An 18,161-nucleotide genomic window follows, 5' to 3' on the forward strand; every position below is an offset into this window, starting at 1 on the left:
GCGTGCGGCCGCGGCGGGTACGGTAAACAGAGAGCACGTCAACGCTCGCTGAGGGTGGCAGAGCGGCAGACCACGGGATGCAGACGGTGCTCGTGCTGGCCCTGCTCACGGCCACAGCGGCGTGCGCCCTCGCCCGGCCCCCAGGTACCCACTCACATCCAAATCCAAAAACGCCACAATTCGAAAACACCCTCACTTATCCTTATCGTCGTTGATAACGAGTTTCCCGTGTCAACACCATGTTGCGTTGCGAATTTAATTTGTCTGTGAGTTCGTGCTTATTATTATTTCTGTTTGTCGGGTTGTCGTAAATGGTGCACAGTTTTTTTTCTGAAAATGACAATGGAAATAGTGGCTTCATCATCAGCTGACACCTGTTACGCTTTCTTTCCGTTTAACTGTTTGATATGTTCATGATACATCACTATGCATTATGTATCTACAAGTATAGGTACTATATATTACTGATTTGTGTTTCAAGTGTATGGCCCTCCCACTCGTGTAGGTATACGAGACAGTGGCGTGGAGTCAATATGAAGTTAGGTATATCTTCAGATGCTCTTGGTTAGTGTACCTACAAACCTTTACCATACTTGTCATCAATGACGTCACGGCAAACATTTAGGCAATTTAACAGGAATCGAATTATTACAGCGCCACGCCACTGACAAGTGGTAAAATAACCTGATTATTAATAACACATACTAGCTTTTGCCCGCGGCTTCACCCGGGTGGAATTTGGTTATGGCGCGCAGATCCCACGGGAACTGTGCATTTTTGAGGGATAAAAGTAGCCTATATCACTCTCTGGCCCATAAACTATCTCTATGCCAAAACGTGACGTGAAAAACGGACAAACATACAAAAGCACACACTTTCGCATTTATAATATTAGTATGGATTCTAAATTAACGGTGCAACATAGGTAATATAGAAAAATATTTTTCAACTTCAACTTGTATTAATAAATGATATTAATATCAACTAATTTACCACTCTACATGCTTTCGAGTAAAATTTACTATAGTAATTTATTTAATAATCTTAACAGGAATCCAGACAGACACGGGGCATCCCATAGGGGTTCGATGATTTTTTTTCTTTTGAGGCACTTCGAGATACTTTATTGGGATTGCAAATAACAATTTTTTATTGAAGTTGGTCTAATAACAACAGCAAGGGATAAACTACTGGTCTCTACTATTCAGAAGTGTAAGTATTTCAACCATTTCATTCGTAAACTGCCTTCAGATCATTATTTGATTGGATTGGATCATTGAAATTAAAATGTTACGTGAAGGTTGAAATTAAAAAGCATAAAAATTTCAACCGGGACGATGGATATAAGCTTTCATCTTCGTGGAATCCTGTTATTAATAAGTGTCGGCATCGGGATGAATGTTCGGAGGGACGATCGGACGTTGTTAGTGTTGTGTGTCGGTGTGATGGGGTGACAAATAAAAAATTAGTGATCAAGTGCGGGTAGTTCGAAGAATTCGCGCTGCTAGGCAGACTTGACACCCCACACTTCAGTCTACTCGTGACCACGTCGAGGTAGATATTACTCGTGTGTGTTAGCGTGATAAGTCCCGCGGAGTTGTTGGAATTTTGGCGATGTATGTGAACCTCAATTATACATTTACGGCGCTATAGTGGAGAACAATGGTCACCACGCCTTGAGTTTTTATCGTTGAGCGGGGAGATTCCCGCGTTATTACGGCCTCAACGACATAACCGTGATCCATTGCGTTTTGGAGCCTCTTGGCCTCAGTCAGTCGAATGGGAAAAAGATATGATGGTTTGATCCTGGTGCCAGGGCAGAATGAAAACTGCCTTCTTTAAAGGGGTCCCATGCCCCAATGACCTTCGATCTGAATTCCTTAGTTTTCTAATGATTTTTGTAGAGCTTATTATATTAACATCAATGGCTTTAAGCAATATAGTATCCCATATTTACTTCAAATTTCATTGTTCTCGAGATATTTGGCATGAAAGTTGAACAATTTCCCTCCGGCGTCTTACGTCGAAGTCGATGTAGAATGACCAGGTAGTAGAATGTCAAGATCGTAAAATTCCCTCTTAGGCCAAAAAACTGGGCCATAAATTTTATGTTAATTAGTTTCAAATGAAAACCCTCGACCAGTTTTTAGAGACGTCAAAGACGAACCCAAATATGTAGATTTCGTATATATTAGATCTTTCACGTCTATAGAGATACGAAATAAGTGTTTTTTTTTCAGACAATGTTTGCAAAAAATCATACAAAATTAAGTTTTTTTTTTTCATAATCCGGTAGACAAAGTTGGAGATAAAAGGTTGGAGAACCAATAGCCTTTTTACTTATAATTCTATCTGTAGTGCAAAAGTAGGAGCTACGATTCAAAACTTGTCAAAAATCGATGAAAACCTCGGGTAGCCCCTTAAGAAACCACCACCTGGGTCGCACCATGAGATCGGCGGAGGGGGCGGCTCTTAGGAAGCACGAGAATTATGCCGCTTTCTCGAACTATACTTTGTTACGCTTGCGGTAGAAACGACTGGGTGTTGAAGCACCGAGGCATATTTTGGGTGGGGTTTGCGAGAGCGCGATTTGGACTCTCGCTCCGAGTCATTTTTAATCCCCGACGCAAAGAGAGGGGTGTTATGTGTGTCTGTATGTCTGTCTGTCTGTCTGTGGCACCGTAGCTCTTATTTATTTAATCGTAAGGCATATTACAAATATAGGCATTAGAGCAAAACACTTAAACTACTAAGCCACGCGACTGCATGAGGCGTTAGTGCATCCAAGTCTTCGGCGGGTCCAGGAAAGGAGTGTAAGAGGCAGCGCATGATGATGTGTTCCATTGTCTGTTCCTCTTCCCCGCACTCACAGAGTGGAGACTCCGTCCACCCCCACTTGCGCAGGTGATAGTTGCAGCGGCCGTGCCCAGTTCTCCGCCTGTTAAGGCGGCACCAAAGATTTAGGGGAAGGTCGAATCCCGTTGGTTTGGCGGTCGGATCAATGTTCCGAGCACTTCTTCCTGCTGTGTCCAGCCCATTATTTTTTCCAGCTATCCACAAGGTCAAACGTGTCAAGGCTTTGGGCTGCGATACACGGGGGGGCTCGAGACTTCAACCGCTGTGGGGGCGGATGGAAAAATTCATCGTGAGCCGGCATCGCTGGGTTACTGGTGATTTTTGCGGCTTCCTTCTTCAGGGCCTGGCTTCGGCGGAGTGACGGCGGAGCTATGTGGCTCAACGTCGGCATTCAGTGGACGGGTGTAGTTTTAGTTGTGCCAGAGATGCAGCGCATGGTTTCGTTGAGCTTAACGTCCACTTTGCTCGTATGAGAACTTCTGAGCCAAATCGGCTAGCTCTTAAACGGGTGGACCGATTTGAATGCGGTTTTTTTTAATTTGAAACAGATTTTCTAGCGATGGTTCTTAGACGTTTCATCAAAATCGGTTCAGCCGTTCTTGGGATATTGAACTTTGAAGTCACAAAGTCGGGGGGTTTCCAACTTTTTGTTGGTTAGGTTATTTGTGCAAAGTTTGCATCACCGTCACCGTTCAACGGAGACGGAGCAACGCGTGATGGGTATACTATACGGTATCTACCTCTACCTACCATTGAGCTGGGAAAGATGCAGGGCGAGTTATTTTCTGAGTTAGGCTATAGCTAGTGTTTTAAATACTTAATTGAATGTTATTATTACTATTACATACATACCTACTTCTGTATATATAATTTGTTTGTACAGTGTAAAAGTATGTATACACGTAAATATGTATCTATTACTGACACCAAAAAAGGAGTATTATGTAATCACAAAATGCTTCAGAAAGTTGGTATCCACCTCCATACTGGTTGCAAATATTTGTATACGCCGTTTGATTCATAAATATGTAAGACTGCAACAACAAACCTTGGACTGGCATAGAATTAAGTTTATATTTAACTGAGACAATTCGAAACAGTGCATTGTCACATACGTCACGATTATTCTATGACGTGACAGTCCTTAGATTGAATTGACTTGTAAATATTGAGTATTTCAGTTTAGGGTCATTCTCTGCACTAAGCATTTTTTTGTTTTTATTTTAATTATATTGTTAATTGTTAAGCCGCACTGTAGCTTTGCAGTACGAAGCTTAGTACCACACTCTCACAGAATATCGACGTGAAGCAGGAGCTGGCTAGTCCTGCTACTGTGTTTCGTACGATGAGTGAGAGATACGCCCGCATTCAGAAGCTGCAATGATTAAAGATTGCAAATTATAGATGCTTCAGTGGATCTGTCCTCAGTGGATGACCCGAACAACTTGATCGCTTTGGCTTAGTCGATATTAATGACCACTCTGGACGTTTCCAAGTATTTGGTGATCTTGATGGTGTATAAAAAATTAAATATATCCATACCAAATTTCATCCAGCTCACTCCAGTCAGTTCATCCCCCATTTTCTCCCCTTAAGGGTTGCTTTTTAAAAACCAAGTACCCTATGTTCAGCCCCTTGGCAGTCGAAACCAGTCGGTTTCGACGTGATACCGGAACAGACAGAGTTACTTTCAATTCATCACTCCATAGTATAAAACAAAGTCGCTTTTATTGTCTGTACGCTTATATCTTTCAAACTACGCAACGGATTTTGATGCGGTTTTCACAAATAAATAGTGTGATTCACGGTGTCTATGTATACCGTAACCGTGTTGTGCCGGAACGGGTCACCAGTATATAATATTATTTTAATGGAGTATGGATTCGTAGTATGTATGTCCCTTCCGCATGCAGGTTACGAAAGAGAAACAGTAATTCTTCAAAACGAATCAAAATATCAAATCGTGTTTACATATTTATGAATCAAACGCGTATACAAATATTTGCCAAATTGGTGTGGTTATATGTATATGGAACCCATTCATGTATACTTATTTTTGCCTACGAGGTGGATACATTTAAATGGAATTTATTTAAGTATGCAACTTTCTGAAGCATTTTGTGATTACATAATACTGAAAAAGTTTAATGAATACAATTTTTGTGTCAGTAATAGATAAATATTTTGATACAATGTATGACTACATATTTATGCAACCTTGTTTTTGTATACATATTTTAGACGTGACTGTACGAACAAAGGATTGATTTAAATAAACTAGGTCCAACTGTTGCTAAAGCTTGCACCGGGGAGAAACTAGGTCAGTCAACAGACACGTAAACTAAGTAGCTACGTATATCTACCTAAAGCAAAAGCTACACTTTGACAAGTAGGTAAGTATATAAATGCACGCTGGCAGTAAATATGTGTTTGCCCAGCCCTCCCTCAGCCACGATTGTTATTTTTACATGGTGCAACCTAAAATTATTATCATAAAGAATATTTAGCTATTTGGGCTTAATAAGTGCACCTTTAAAATGAAACTGAAACAATTCGAAATATTCACAGTTCCTAAATTAACTTTAAATAAACTGAAACAATTCGAAATATGCACAGTTTCGAGATAGTTCCTAAATTAACTTTAAATATAATTAAGACAATCTGGTTGAATTTTAAAATAATAGAATTTCGAATTATTTCAGTTTATTAATTTTAAAAGGTGCATTATGTGTATAGACACATATGTATATTCACAAAATTGTGAGTTTATTATATTCCAATTCAACAATTAACGTTATTATTCCAATAAAATTAATTTAGCGACGGCGGGTCGTGCTTGTCGATTTAGTTCAGCTGTGAACCTTCACGACGACTTTCTTGTTAAAATAGCGTGGCTGTTTCCAAGCCGTTTCCCTTGCCTTACCGCAGTTCGTAGTTGGCAATAGAAAGCGCTGCTGCCCACTCCAACATCAGGTCCCTTAGTCGCTTTTTACGTTACGACAACAGATAGGTCCTTCTGAAAACTCTCAACGAAGTAAGTTATATTTTTTAACCCCCGACGCAAAAAGAGGGGTGTTATAAGGTTGACCGCTATGTGTGTCTGTTTGTGGCACCGTAGCTCTTAAACGGGTGGACCGATTTGAATGAGGTTTTTTAATTTGAAATCAGGTTTTTTAGCGATGGATCTTAGACATGTTTCATCAAAATCAGTGTAGGCGTTTTTGAGATATTGAACTTTGAAGTGACAAAGTCGGGGGTTTTCCAACTTTTTGTTGGTTAGGTTATGGTTAATTTAATTATTTTATCTACACCCATATAGTAAATCCTCAATTATGCGTTCAAAACCATAGGTATATTACGACATTGGATTCTATGTGTTAGGAACATGGCTGTATCGTAATGAGATTTCATACATCATTACAGCACCGGGGGGGCCGCGACACCTGCAGCAGCAGGTCGTCGCGCGCGCAGCGGAAGCAGCTCGTGGGGCAGACATACCTATCTAGTTCTCGTTAATGCTGGTCACTCAATGGTTCTTGAACATAATAGAGGATTTAGATAATATAATAGATTTATGAGTAAATAGCAGCCGAATGTATAAAATATATCTAAATTTATATCTAAATATATCTAAATTGAAAGATTCTCCACAAAATATATAATCCTTGGAAAAATATTACTTGATTTCTTCGTAACCGCTATGGAAACCTATCTTGGGCGTGTCCGATATGCTCTTGGCCGGTTTTCGCTAAGACGAAAGAGGCTGGAGCTAGAGATCACATTCGGATGTATTAAGACCCAAACTGGAAGCAAGATAATAGGGTTCTATGGCTGAAATTTAACAGAAACCCCAGCCTTATCACTTTCAATGCATCACGCCAATTGTTACAGAGCCAACGCCTGCCCGAGTTTTGTCCCTGGATCCCGTAGCGCGGGGCCCGCATCGGCAGAGGGCGCCAATCCCGGAGGCGCGCGAATACTTGCTGCCACGATTCTTGCTCCCCCACTTCTTGGGGTTCGACGAGAGCCCTAGAATGCCGCCGCCTCCGCAGCGGACGGTACCTGATCATGACTGGCTGAACAAGGTAGTACTTACATATTATTACCCTTCGTCATTCATTACGTTGCAAGTCGTGTCCAACGTGCGACGTCGTCCAAGAAAGCGTCCAAGTGACATCTCAGTGGCGCTCATTCTCCTTTTTATCCACAAAGAAAATATAGGTATGAGAGATGGAGTACTTAGTGCTACGATATTCCTGTTAGGCTGCATTTGTCTAGAACGTCTTTGTCATGTCATGAACCAATAGAAATGCTTCATTAACCTATCCTCACTCAGCGCACCTCTAAAGAAAACAGCTCATTTGGCCCCCTCTCATATAAAGAAAAAAACATACAACAAAACCTTCAAAACATGGATTTTCAAAGATCTGAAGTGTATAATGGTCTTGATGTGAAACTCAATAGGTACCCCCACGAAACTATTAGAGATATCCAAGTGCCGACGTTTTTTTTATTATCTGATGACCGTTTTCTGATGCCGAGCAAAAACCATAAGTTTGAAAAATAAAACTATGAACTACAAAAATAAGTGATATCTAAACAAAAAAAAGAAGTAAATTACAGGTAGTTTAAAAAACTAAAAACACGCTTTAATGGTAACTGCCTAACTGTTCCATCATCAGATCATGGCATCTACCTACCTTTGGTCAAAATACACCCTATAATGACCATTTTAAAAAGCCCAAACACGTCTAAGTTACTTGGTTCTGTCTTGGATCGAGTTCCAGAACCGGCCTGACTGCTCCATCATCAGACTCTAAATACCATCTTTAGTCAAAATACACCTTTAAATTAAGTAATCTAACAAGCTCAGACGAGGCTAATTATACTGTTTTGTCTTGCAGTTCCAGCGTCTATATAGCTTCATACTCCATCATCAGATCAGCTCAAGATTGTCATCAGATCTATGCATAATTGACAAGTTTTGTATCAATATAACAAAAGAGTGTGAAAAAATTATGGGTACACTACATAGAATAGTTACATAGACATACATAGTTACTATAATATTTATAAGCATGTGATTGAGATGATTAAAAATATCAAGACATTTATTTTGCAAGTAGGCCGCATTACGATGCGCCTACTAGGTACCTACGCCTACTGTTATTTTTTAAAGTTGAGTCCGAATTCAACACTCAACCTCTCGTTTAAAAATCAGGTAGTCTACTCCCACGCAGTGGTGCGTGGTCTACCCAGACCATCCGGTCAACGCAGTGTTTTTGATTTTTTAATATTGCAGGAAATTGACCGTATCAATCAAATGGAGGATGAGGAGGAACACATGAGACCGTACGATGACGATTTGGCTCGTTGGATTGCTCGCGACCCATACTTACAGCGTATGTTTGAAAATTCAGTTAAATCCGGGAACCGCCATAAATTAGTGCCGGAGGTGCCAGACGAAACAAGAGCTAGATTGCATAACGAGGCTGATTTCTCTAGAGTACCATTTCTAGAAATGCAAGAAGTAAACAAACGCCCTGATGAACCTGTGAAGAGCAGCGACGATGGGAAGATCTTCGCTCTCACGCCCCTGGATGAAGGATACTTCGACCCTGATCTAAATGCTAAGAATCATCGTGAGTCCTTATTTTATAATTATCTCTTGGGATATAACTACCTATATAGATTTTGGATATTTATTGTAAACAGCTTATGCCCGCGACTTCGTCTGCGCTGATCTAGGTTATCGCGCGGTGGAGCTCTCTACCGGAATAAAAGGTATCCTATGTTGATCCTTGGGGTTCAAAATACCTATATACCAAATTTCATCAAAATCGGTTCAGTGGTTTCGACGTGAAAGCGTAACAGACAGACAGGCGAATTACTTTCCCATTTATAATATTAAGTAGGGATAATGCATTTTTTTTAATGCGTGGGTGAACGATCGTGCCATTCTCCTACACATCATCTGTTACACACGCTTAATCAGGAACGGGTTTTTGTACTCTTTGTTATATGTATATAGCGTGGCCTTTTTCGACTCGTTGAAATCCTGAGTAAAAAAAAAAGTTTTTGTGTTCGAAATGCCGTCCCCAGCATCCAATGTTCGCCTTATAAAGTTACCTGAGGAAGGAACTACATGATATATTATTAAAGTAGGTAATAACCTTTGAGCGTTAGACTAGACACTAAAATTTGCTAGAGCCTAAAGCTCATTACGTTTTTAAAAAATCCTACCCTCAGCCAAAAAATCTACACTGTTGCACATATTTTAGAAAACAATATCTTGTTTTAGAAGAAGAAGACGAAGAGGAAGTTATGTCCCAGAACACGAATGCCGGTGAGGCACCTTTGACGGCTATGGTCATAGAGCCGCCGCGCCAAACTCGACAAAATCCCAATCTGAGCCGACAGAAAACACTCGTGACCGAAAATATAGACAAACTGAGGATGGGGCTGTAAGTTTTATAATTTACTACCTATATAGGTACTCACCTTTTTCTTTCAGTTCATCGCTGTGTCAATTGATACTCAAATTAATACTCAGGTGCATACTCATACATGACATGAGTGGAACAAATAATCATATTCTTTACATGCATATAACTATAGTTGTGTTAGGTACACGGTGTATTTTTCGGCGCAGAAGACGCGCAATTAACGCACTGCAATCAAGTCAGTCAAAAATTTACGACATCATAAACGCGCGTACAACGAAAACCGCGTCGTTCGCACCTAAAAATTGCGCCGTGTGGTATACCGGGTGTGGCCTATAATACGAGCAAAAAATTATAACATAGAGCCTCCTCGTCAAACTGAACAACATTAATTCAGCTACTTTTAAAAATAATGGAGTCTCTGAATCTTCCTTTTTTTATACAAATTAAATACTGCTATCAATGCACGCCATCCTAGAACACAACTGACGTCGCCTGTCACGCTACAATCATTAAGCATTTTGATTTACATTGCTTCTTCGAATAAACTTAAGTGTAATAAAAATAAAAAATAAAACTAACTATTTTTAAAAATCGCTGAACTAATTTTGTTCAGTTTGACGAGTACTTATGATCGTTTCGTTTCAATGAGGGCTATCGTTTCTTGTCTCACTAGATGGCGCACTGTAGCGTGAGGTTTTTAAGTATGGCTTTCAAAGTCTGTTATTACGGGCGTGAAAACAAAGTTTAGATTAAAATCATATTTAAGACACCTTAAAACCGTGCCATAAAAATATCGAGCATGCCACAGTGTTGCATAGTCCCCGTTTTGTTCGGAAAAAAGGGAGGACAAAGGTTTCCGAAAGACAAAGCTATCTCAAAACACAGACATTCATTGCCCCGGAACGCATATTTGCTATAATTAATTTCAGATATTGCAAAATATTCACAAATTTATTCTAATTATAAATAAACCCCGCGTAGCTCACCCAAAAACTATAAGATTTGACATTTCGGAGACCTCACGCTACACTAGCGCCTCTAGTGGCGAATTCATACGCGATAGCCCTCATTATTTGCTCATATTACAGGCCACACCCAGTACCTATGCCTTATGGTTGCAAGCAAGCAATCTTAGTATTCAATTAACCGATGTATGACCAACTGATCGATTGATCACGGTTGTTGATATTGTCGATTGTCGATCGTGGCAAGGCATAAATGTACCATCAGCCAAATAAGTGGTCTATCAATTTTTAAACAAGTTCCTATCACATGAATATGTCGCTAAAGTCGAACTTTCAAGTTGACAGACACATCTATTGGCATATTGGTTTGTGGCATGCAAACGATTATCAACTTTTGAGTGGTAGACCACATATTTGGCTGATGGTACATGACTAGTACTACGCAGAAATAGATCTACTTATTAAAAATACTTGTATAATTATTAGATTGCACAACAATGATTGCACAGTCTGATTGATGTGATGATCAATAAACAAACAGTACATCTTGGGTCTAATGAAGCTGGCCACTAATCTAACCCTAGTTAAGACCTTATGCAATTCAGTCTACGTCTCACGAGCTTCCCATATTGTACGTAATATAATTAAGCAACAACAACGTGTACCTAGGTACTAAAATAATATGTGTGTCATGCAAATGCAATTATATGAAACAAAAGTTTTTTTTTTATAACTGGGCATTTGTGCACAGTCGTACATACGAGTATATCCCTATAGCTTAACTTATGATAGACTGTGGTAGACTTGCAGAAGGTCTCAGCTTAGGTTAAATTATGGGGACATAGCACAGGTAAAATAAGACTAAATAAGACAGTTTGGCGGCAAAATATGTACATCAATAAAACTTTGTTTATAACTTTTATCTTGGCACAAGAAATGAGGATCTGCCGAGTCCTACCAAAATTTAGGCGTCCTGCCCTCTCCCGGGGATAAAGGCCCGGCGCCAACGTTTAAAAAATGTAAATCATCAAACTATGCGAGTGAGGTGTTATTTTCCATGTAGTTTTTTGCGCTGAATCGAATGGGACCGTAACCATACTCATACGATTAATATTTAGTGAGATATGAAGGGTTTTGAAAACATAGAACAGTCTAAAAATCACTTGCCAACAATAGTTTCTCAAAATGTGGATGTGATGGTAATACTAATTGTTCTCAGTGATCCTGAGAAGCCTATATTATTGCTTTAACCCAAAATTGGTCGAATAAAAATAAAAATATTTGGTTTTCTATGTATTCAGCAAACACAAGACAAACACCCTTCATAACTCGCAAAATATTGATCCTATGAATATATTATTATGTATGTTCTCATTCGATTCAGCTCAAAAAATGCATAGAAAATGATATCTAATACGCTTAGTTCGTAGGATTAATATTTTGCAAGACATGTAGGATTTTATTTAAAAAAACAGTCAAGTGCGAGTCGGACTCGTACATCAAGGCCTCCGTATCTCACTAGAATGTTTTAAAAACAGTTCACTAATAAGTTTTTGTAAAAAAATCTTATACAAGCTTCTTTTGCTGACTGTACTAAATTTGAGTTGAAATTTTCCACCCGAACAAACATAGGTACTTAAATTCAAGTTATAAACAAAGTTTCATTGATGTACTCGTACATTATTGTACATATTTTGCCGCCAAAATATGCCTTTCTCCTGTACTGACATAGATCGTCGTAGGTTTAACCTGTAATACTTACTACGATCTTATAACGATTATACATATACATATATATTAATTATCCATGTTACTATCTAACAGGGTACAGTCAATTATATTTAACACCCCGAAAATATGTAAATCTCTTTTACAATAAGGTCGCGGCTATTAATATTTTTGAACCATTTAATGAACATTTGACTGTACCTAAAGTACAAGCTTCGCTTTAGTGGGACTAGGCTAATTGATGTGAAATTGTCCTTAGTGATTTTGATTTATTTACATTTTTCCCAATTTTTATTAAGTTGGAGTGCACAGCGCGCAGTAGTTCGATCAAAATAGAGCAGATTAGGCAAGTATTTTTTGGACATGACGATTCTTGCGAGTAGGTAATTATTGTGTTCGCGTATACTGTTTATTTTATTATAATGCGCAGTTATTTCCTCAAATTTTGAGGAAATTTTTGATTTTACGACTGCTAATTTTGGTTTTATTTAGATAAATATAGCTTACTGAAGTATAATCGACGGCAACAAACAAAACAAAACATATACGAGTATGTAAACGTAATAGGTTAGTTTAGTATACAATAAGATAAGATAAGATAAGATAATTTATTCAATATTTTCAGTACAAAATAACAATAGATACAATATTTTACTAAATTCTATGTAACACGTTTGCCTGCACTAGGGCACAATATAGGTAATATTCGCCCCGGGCCGCACGACAGGAAAGTAAACGTAATCCCAATAATTACTTCACCCAATGTTGACCAGATCCGGTTGGACAAACAATTATTTGGTGGTACTAAAGACTTATGGATAAATAAAGCTATACAGCGTGTATATTATATAAAAACACAAATAGTATCCAAGCAGAAGTTGATTTTAGCGCTGTGAAACGATATTGCAATAAATTTTAAGTTAAGCATCAATTACCAAACGGTAATTATTTTTTGTGATTTTTTCGTGCACACGTACGTACAATAATTTGATATAGTAAAGATAGAGATATAGTAATGATAGAGAAAAGTTTTTCCTGTCAAATTCTTTATGGCATTGACATAAGACTGATTTTTACTTGGCCTGTGTAAAAACTTATTTCCTTAGAGCAACGCGGGCTTCCTACCGGACTTAGCTTATTTCACTACATGTATACCAGAGAGGAGAAATATAGATGCACAGAAATACCAGAAAAATAAGGCCAGCACTGGGAATCGAACCCAGGTCGTCCGTAAAAGTAAAAATTTGGAATTGAAATAAAAAATACAAAAAGATTCAAAAAAACAATCTTAATTTGATTGCTTAGTAACGATATCTCTTGTCCGGGTGAGCGGTTAGTTCCAATGGAGTGCCGAAAGTTTCTCGATGAGGTATAGATGTCGCTAGCGTCACTGCTTAAGTGGCTAAATAAGAAACAAACAAGCTGAATGTGGTGCATAGGGGAAATTCGTGTCTGTACCGTTGTCCAGCAATGGTGTAACGGTATAGCACGTGGCACGGAATGCCGAGGACCTGGGTTCGATTCTCAGTGCTGGTCTTATTTTTCTGGTATTTCTGTGCATCTATATTTCAGTTTGTATTTTCAATTTAGATTTTATGGGATGGCCGTAAAAGTAAAAATTTGGAATTGAAATAAAAAATACAAAAAGATTCCAAAAAACCAATCTTAAGTTGTCACGTAAGCAAGTGCAACGTTTCGACTAAAAACAAAGTATCGATTATGTGAAATATTGCGTGCTAGTATATTTTTTGGAACACGGAAAAAATTAATTGAAAACAAAAAGTATGTTTATTATGACCTTTACTAAGTACCCTTAACAAAAATACATGATGATATGACAAAAAATTGGTCATGACATTACTTACTTAACTTTAAGTGCGATGGTTTTCAAACACCTATATCTGTAAAAAAAAAACTATGCTAATACTTAAAACAAGAAGTACTTAATATGAATTTAACTCACCACAGTTACGTGCTTTTCTGTTCGAAATAGGTGGTACCTTAACCTTATTTTTGTATTGTGCTATGTCTATGTATCTTAGAAACTAGCTCAAACTTTGCTTCGACGTGCACGACCTGAGGCCGAGAGGTCTTCCAATCACCCTATAATTTCTTGGTTCACCCGTAGTTGCTTTATTGTAGTAAGCGCCGATTATAACACAGTAGAAAGTGCCATATTAATTACAGGACTAATAAGGACTACCGATTACCTGTCTCCTTACTGCCTACCAACCTGCGCTGGTTGAAAATAAATGATCCCGTTGAGGATGAGAAGAGGTGATACTCAAATAAGTTTTACCCATCATTTAGTGATTCCCCGCTACCCTACACCACGCATGGGATATTCAGTTTTATCTACGTTTAATCGGTTCAAATTTACTTACAACAAATTTATTTTTTTAATTCAACTTCTGTGAATGTAGTAAACTCTGTAGGGATTGCTACCGTCTTCTTACTCACCAATCTTACCGCCAAGTATTGACAGTAAGACAGTAGGTACAATTACTGGCATTATCTGGTATTCTATCTTAGCCAACAAGGCATCTGTATTCCTCTAGTATTGCGGGTGTCCACGGCTAATGATTCTCACTTACCATAGGATGACACCGTTGCTCGTTTTCAACCCTATCTCATCGACATCTAGGATGACTGTAATGGCTGACGCGGTGTTGTCTCTCAGACCTATTGGTTTTCAGTGATGTGCAGTTTTTTTTTGTATATGCAATTCGAATAGACGAAATCATGGCCATCGCGTGCATCGGTGTCCGCTTACCACTAGGACCGTAATGCTCGTTTGTTTAAGCCATGACGTTATAAAAGTGTTACGACACAACTTCGTATACCTATGTGGGGCCATTTCAACGCTCTATTGAGACATCTGACTTTGGCTCTCTTGTCTGCTGAAATTTCTAGCAGTTTTACTACAGTTAAATAACGGTTGCGCCAAATTTCAGGCAAGTTTTAGGCCATCTGTATGTACGATTAATTATTAGCAACTATAATAACAGATGGCTGACTGAATAGGGTAGAGTCTGGCTAATGAAAGATGAATCTGCAAAATCGCGGCAAATTAAAAAAACTTGCAGATGCTATCACCAGGTATCACCACAGAATAAGTAATAGTACAAGTACAGAAGCTTCTCTGCCGTGCAAAAGTGACGATTAGGCATAAGAATCGTGCCTACTTTAGGCTTCTCTGTCTATCGCGTGCTTATTGGAAAATAAGTAATCATTTAAAACGATATGTTGAACATAAAAGGTTAATACGAATATTTTTGTGAAAAAGTGAATCTTAGGAACCACAATTAATTGTATTGACCAGTTCTGAAAGGGATATTACTTAGTATTAAAATATTTTACTAACTCGTTCACCGCATCTAAACACTTTTTTCTGTTTGAACAAGGCTTCCCTGTCTGCTTGTTTTGTTTGAATTTGCTTATCGTAATAAAAATAATCTATTGCATACCACTTTTGATTGCTTCAGCCATTTTTCAGAAGTAAATTTCCAAAAAACTATTTTTTAACACACGAAGATACTAAACTCAACAAGTCTCATAATAGCTAATAGTACAAGCTCAAGTGTCTGTTTTCTTATACTCTTTGGTCTGTTTGCCCATGACATTTGAATAATGTTGCCACTCAAATAATAGCTGGGTTCAGCTTTCATTAGCCAAACTATACCAAAAATAAAGCGCCACCAATAGCAGAATATGTTTTAGCCGTTAGTAAGTAAATATTTCAAAAATAATGCAAGTCACTGCTGGCTATATAGTACCTAACTTCTTTGATCATAATTGTGGTTACAGTCGAACAAATTGAATCATGACATTCATGACCCAGGGTGGAACCCAAGGAAATCATATTGAAATTGATTATTAAAAGGTTCCTCCCTGGGTTATGATTCAATTTGTTCGACTGTACTCTTAGATTCAGTGATCAAGATTTCCTCCCTGGATCATGTGATTTGCTGATTTGGTACCATTAGTTTCTTTCTACGGAGTTATTCGATGTCAAAAGTCTACGTTAACCAGCCCACATCCACCCTACACTCGCTAAGTCAAGGAAAACAAACAAATTTATGCAAAATACTTACTATAATGGTGAGTTTCGACAAATGCGTGCATAACCTTGTGCCAGCAAAGCCGTCCTGGTGTATTTGAGGGACGTGTAATTCAATCAAAAATCCTATAACTAGGATGCTTTTAATTTCAATAATCAAATTGAAACTGAAATAAAAAGCTGAATGTTTTAAATTAAATTGCCGCGGAAAAATGGGACACTGGTTGTATTCTAATGAACGTAATAAAATATAGGTATTCGATTGACATTATCATTGAAAATAGTTAACATCGTGCCTTTTATTCATAAATCCATCCATCCACCTTCCATCCACATTCCATCAGAATCACAACCCCTAAGAGAGATAAAAAAAAACCTGCAAAATATTTTAAGATTTTATTCCGCAATCGAATGCTACTTAGATCAAAACCGCGGCAAAGCTCAGTGAACATTAAACATACTACATTTTTGGTGAAATGAAGAAAATGAAAAGAAAATCAATACTTAAGTAAGCCTTCCACCCCACCAGCCGTAAGTTCTTTATAATTTGTCCCGCAGTGAACGTGTTAAGTAAAACGGAAACAATGGAACCAGACCAGCAAGGTTACTACGAAACTCGAAACTCGAAGTTCGTATCGTACCGTCGCTCTCGCTCTCCTATTAAATAGTATAAGTGTCAGAGGGACCGCACGACACGAACTTCGAGTTTCGTAGTAGCCCCGCAGAGCTTTGCATTGTTGTCCCAGGAGGCTTTTAGCACTTGGCCTGGTTGAGACGATAGTTGTCTCTTTACTCAAAGAGTTTTCATTACTCAGTGCCAACCTTCTATTAGTTGCCGACGCCATTTTATAAAAAAAACAACCAAGAGCGTGTCGGATACGCCCAAAATAGGGTTCCGTAGCCATTACGAAAAAATTAAGTAATATTTTTCTAAGGATTTCGTATTTTGTACAGAATATTCCAAGTTTAGGTATATTTTATACCTTAGGCTGCTATTTACTCTTAAACTACTAATAATTCTCAAGAAAACTTAAACGTTATATTTGTCCTTTTTCTATTCTATTCTATTCTATTCTATTCTATTCTATTCTATTCTATCCTATCCTATCCTACCCTATCCTACCCTATCCTATCCTATCCTATCCTATCCTATCCTATCCTATCCTATCCTATCCTATCCTATCCTATCCTATTCTATTCTATTCTATTCTATTCTATTAATACCATACTGTTTTTTTTTCAAATTTTTCCACCCACCGGTTTAGATTTTAGAGGGGGGGGACGCTCGATTTTAATGAAAATTTCCGCTTTAAATTTGAAATTCTGAAATGAAATTTTTAAATTCGTATTATTCGTCCCTTTAAATACTATTAGCGTGAGTGGGACAGCACGAACAGAGTTCAAATTCTGAGCGCCTCATAGCTAAAAGCTAAGCTTATTAAAAGATTTATTTGGGGCAGTGAGTGCTGCTGTTAACTAAAACTAACGTCTACCGTCGAGTCCGAGTATCTTATCAATTGGATACGGAATAAGTAATTAGTTTTTTCTTAGTTTAGGGTTATTTTTGTCTTTGCAGTTTTTTATTTCCAAAAATATCTACTACTTATGTGTTTAAAATGATGACGGGACGTTAAAATTATAGTTTTTACTCTCTTAATTCGAAAACAGAAATAAATATTAGTGCCAGTAAAATTCAGTTGCTAAAGTTTACTTATAAATGATTTATCATAGCCATTTCATTTCATTTAACACTGTCATTAACGCTTATCACGTATCATACATAGATTTTATCGTAGAAACTTCCTAAACTAGTGTCTTGTCTAGCGAGTAGGTAGTAGCTTTCTAAATAATAAAAGTACAACTTGTAAAAGCAGACTTGGACCTGCAGCTTCTGTACCCTTAGTGTAAGATTTCGGTTACAAAATACGTTTCGATCGCGTTCGCGTTAAAATCTCAATTTGTATGGAAACACGAACATCGCAAACGTTCCGCTAGAGGCGCTGTTCGTGTTTCCATACAAATTGAGATTTTAACGCGAACGCGATCGAGACGTACCTACCTATTTTGTAACCGAAAACTTACACTAAGGGTACTGAAAACACTACG

The 18,161-nt window shown here is 38.0% G+C and overlaps 1 protein-coding gene across 3 annotated transcripts in view; it reads left to right on the plus strand.

The window, feature by feature from the left end:
- Nucleotides 1-18,161, plus strand: part of LOC141435210 (uncharacterized) — a 28,569-nt gene continuing 10,408 nt past the window's right edge. Inside the window, exons 1-5 of one of the 3 annotated variants that reach the window (XM_074097853.1) lie at nt 1-144; nt 6,748-6,941; nt 8,159-8,498; nt 9,158-9,320; nt 14,183-14,272. In XM_074097853.1, the coding sequence (XP_073953954.1) occupies nt 78-144; nt 6,748-6,941; nt 8,159-8,498; nt 9,158-9,320; nt 14,183-14,272 (854 nt within the window). In that variant the 5' untranslated portion in view covers nt 1-77. The remainder of the gene's footprint in view (nt 145-6,747; nt 6,942-8,158; nt 8,499-9,157; nt 9,321-14,182; nt 14,273-18,161) is intronic. The other 2 variants (XM_074097862.1, XM_074097870.1) reach the window with 2 other exon arrangements.

Source organism: Choristoneura fumiferana, chromosome Z (genome assembly GCF_025370935.1).
Source record: "Choristoneura fumiferana chromosome Z, NRCan_CFum_1, whole genome shotgun sequence".
In the NCBI taxonomy this organism is placed as follows: Eukaryota; Metazoa; Arthropoda; class Insecta; order Lepidoptera; family Tortricidae; genus Choristoneura; species Choristoneura fumiferana.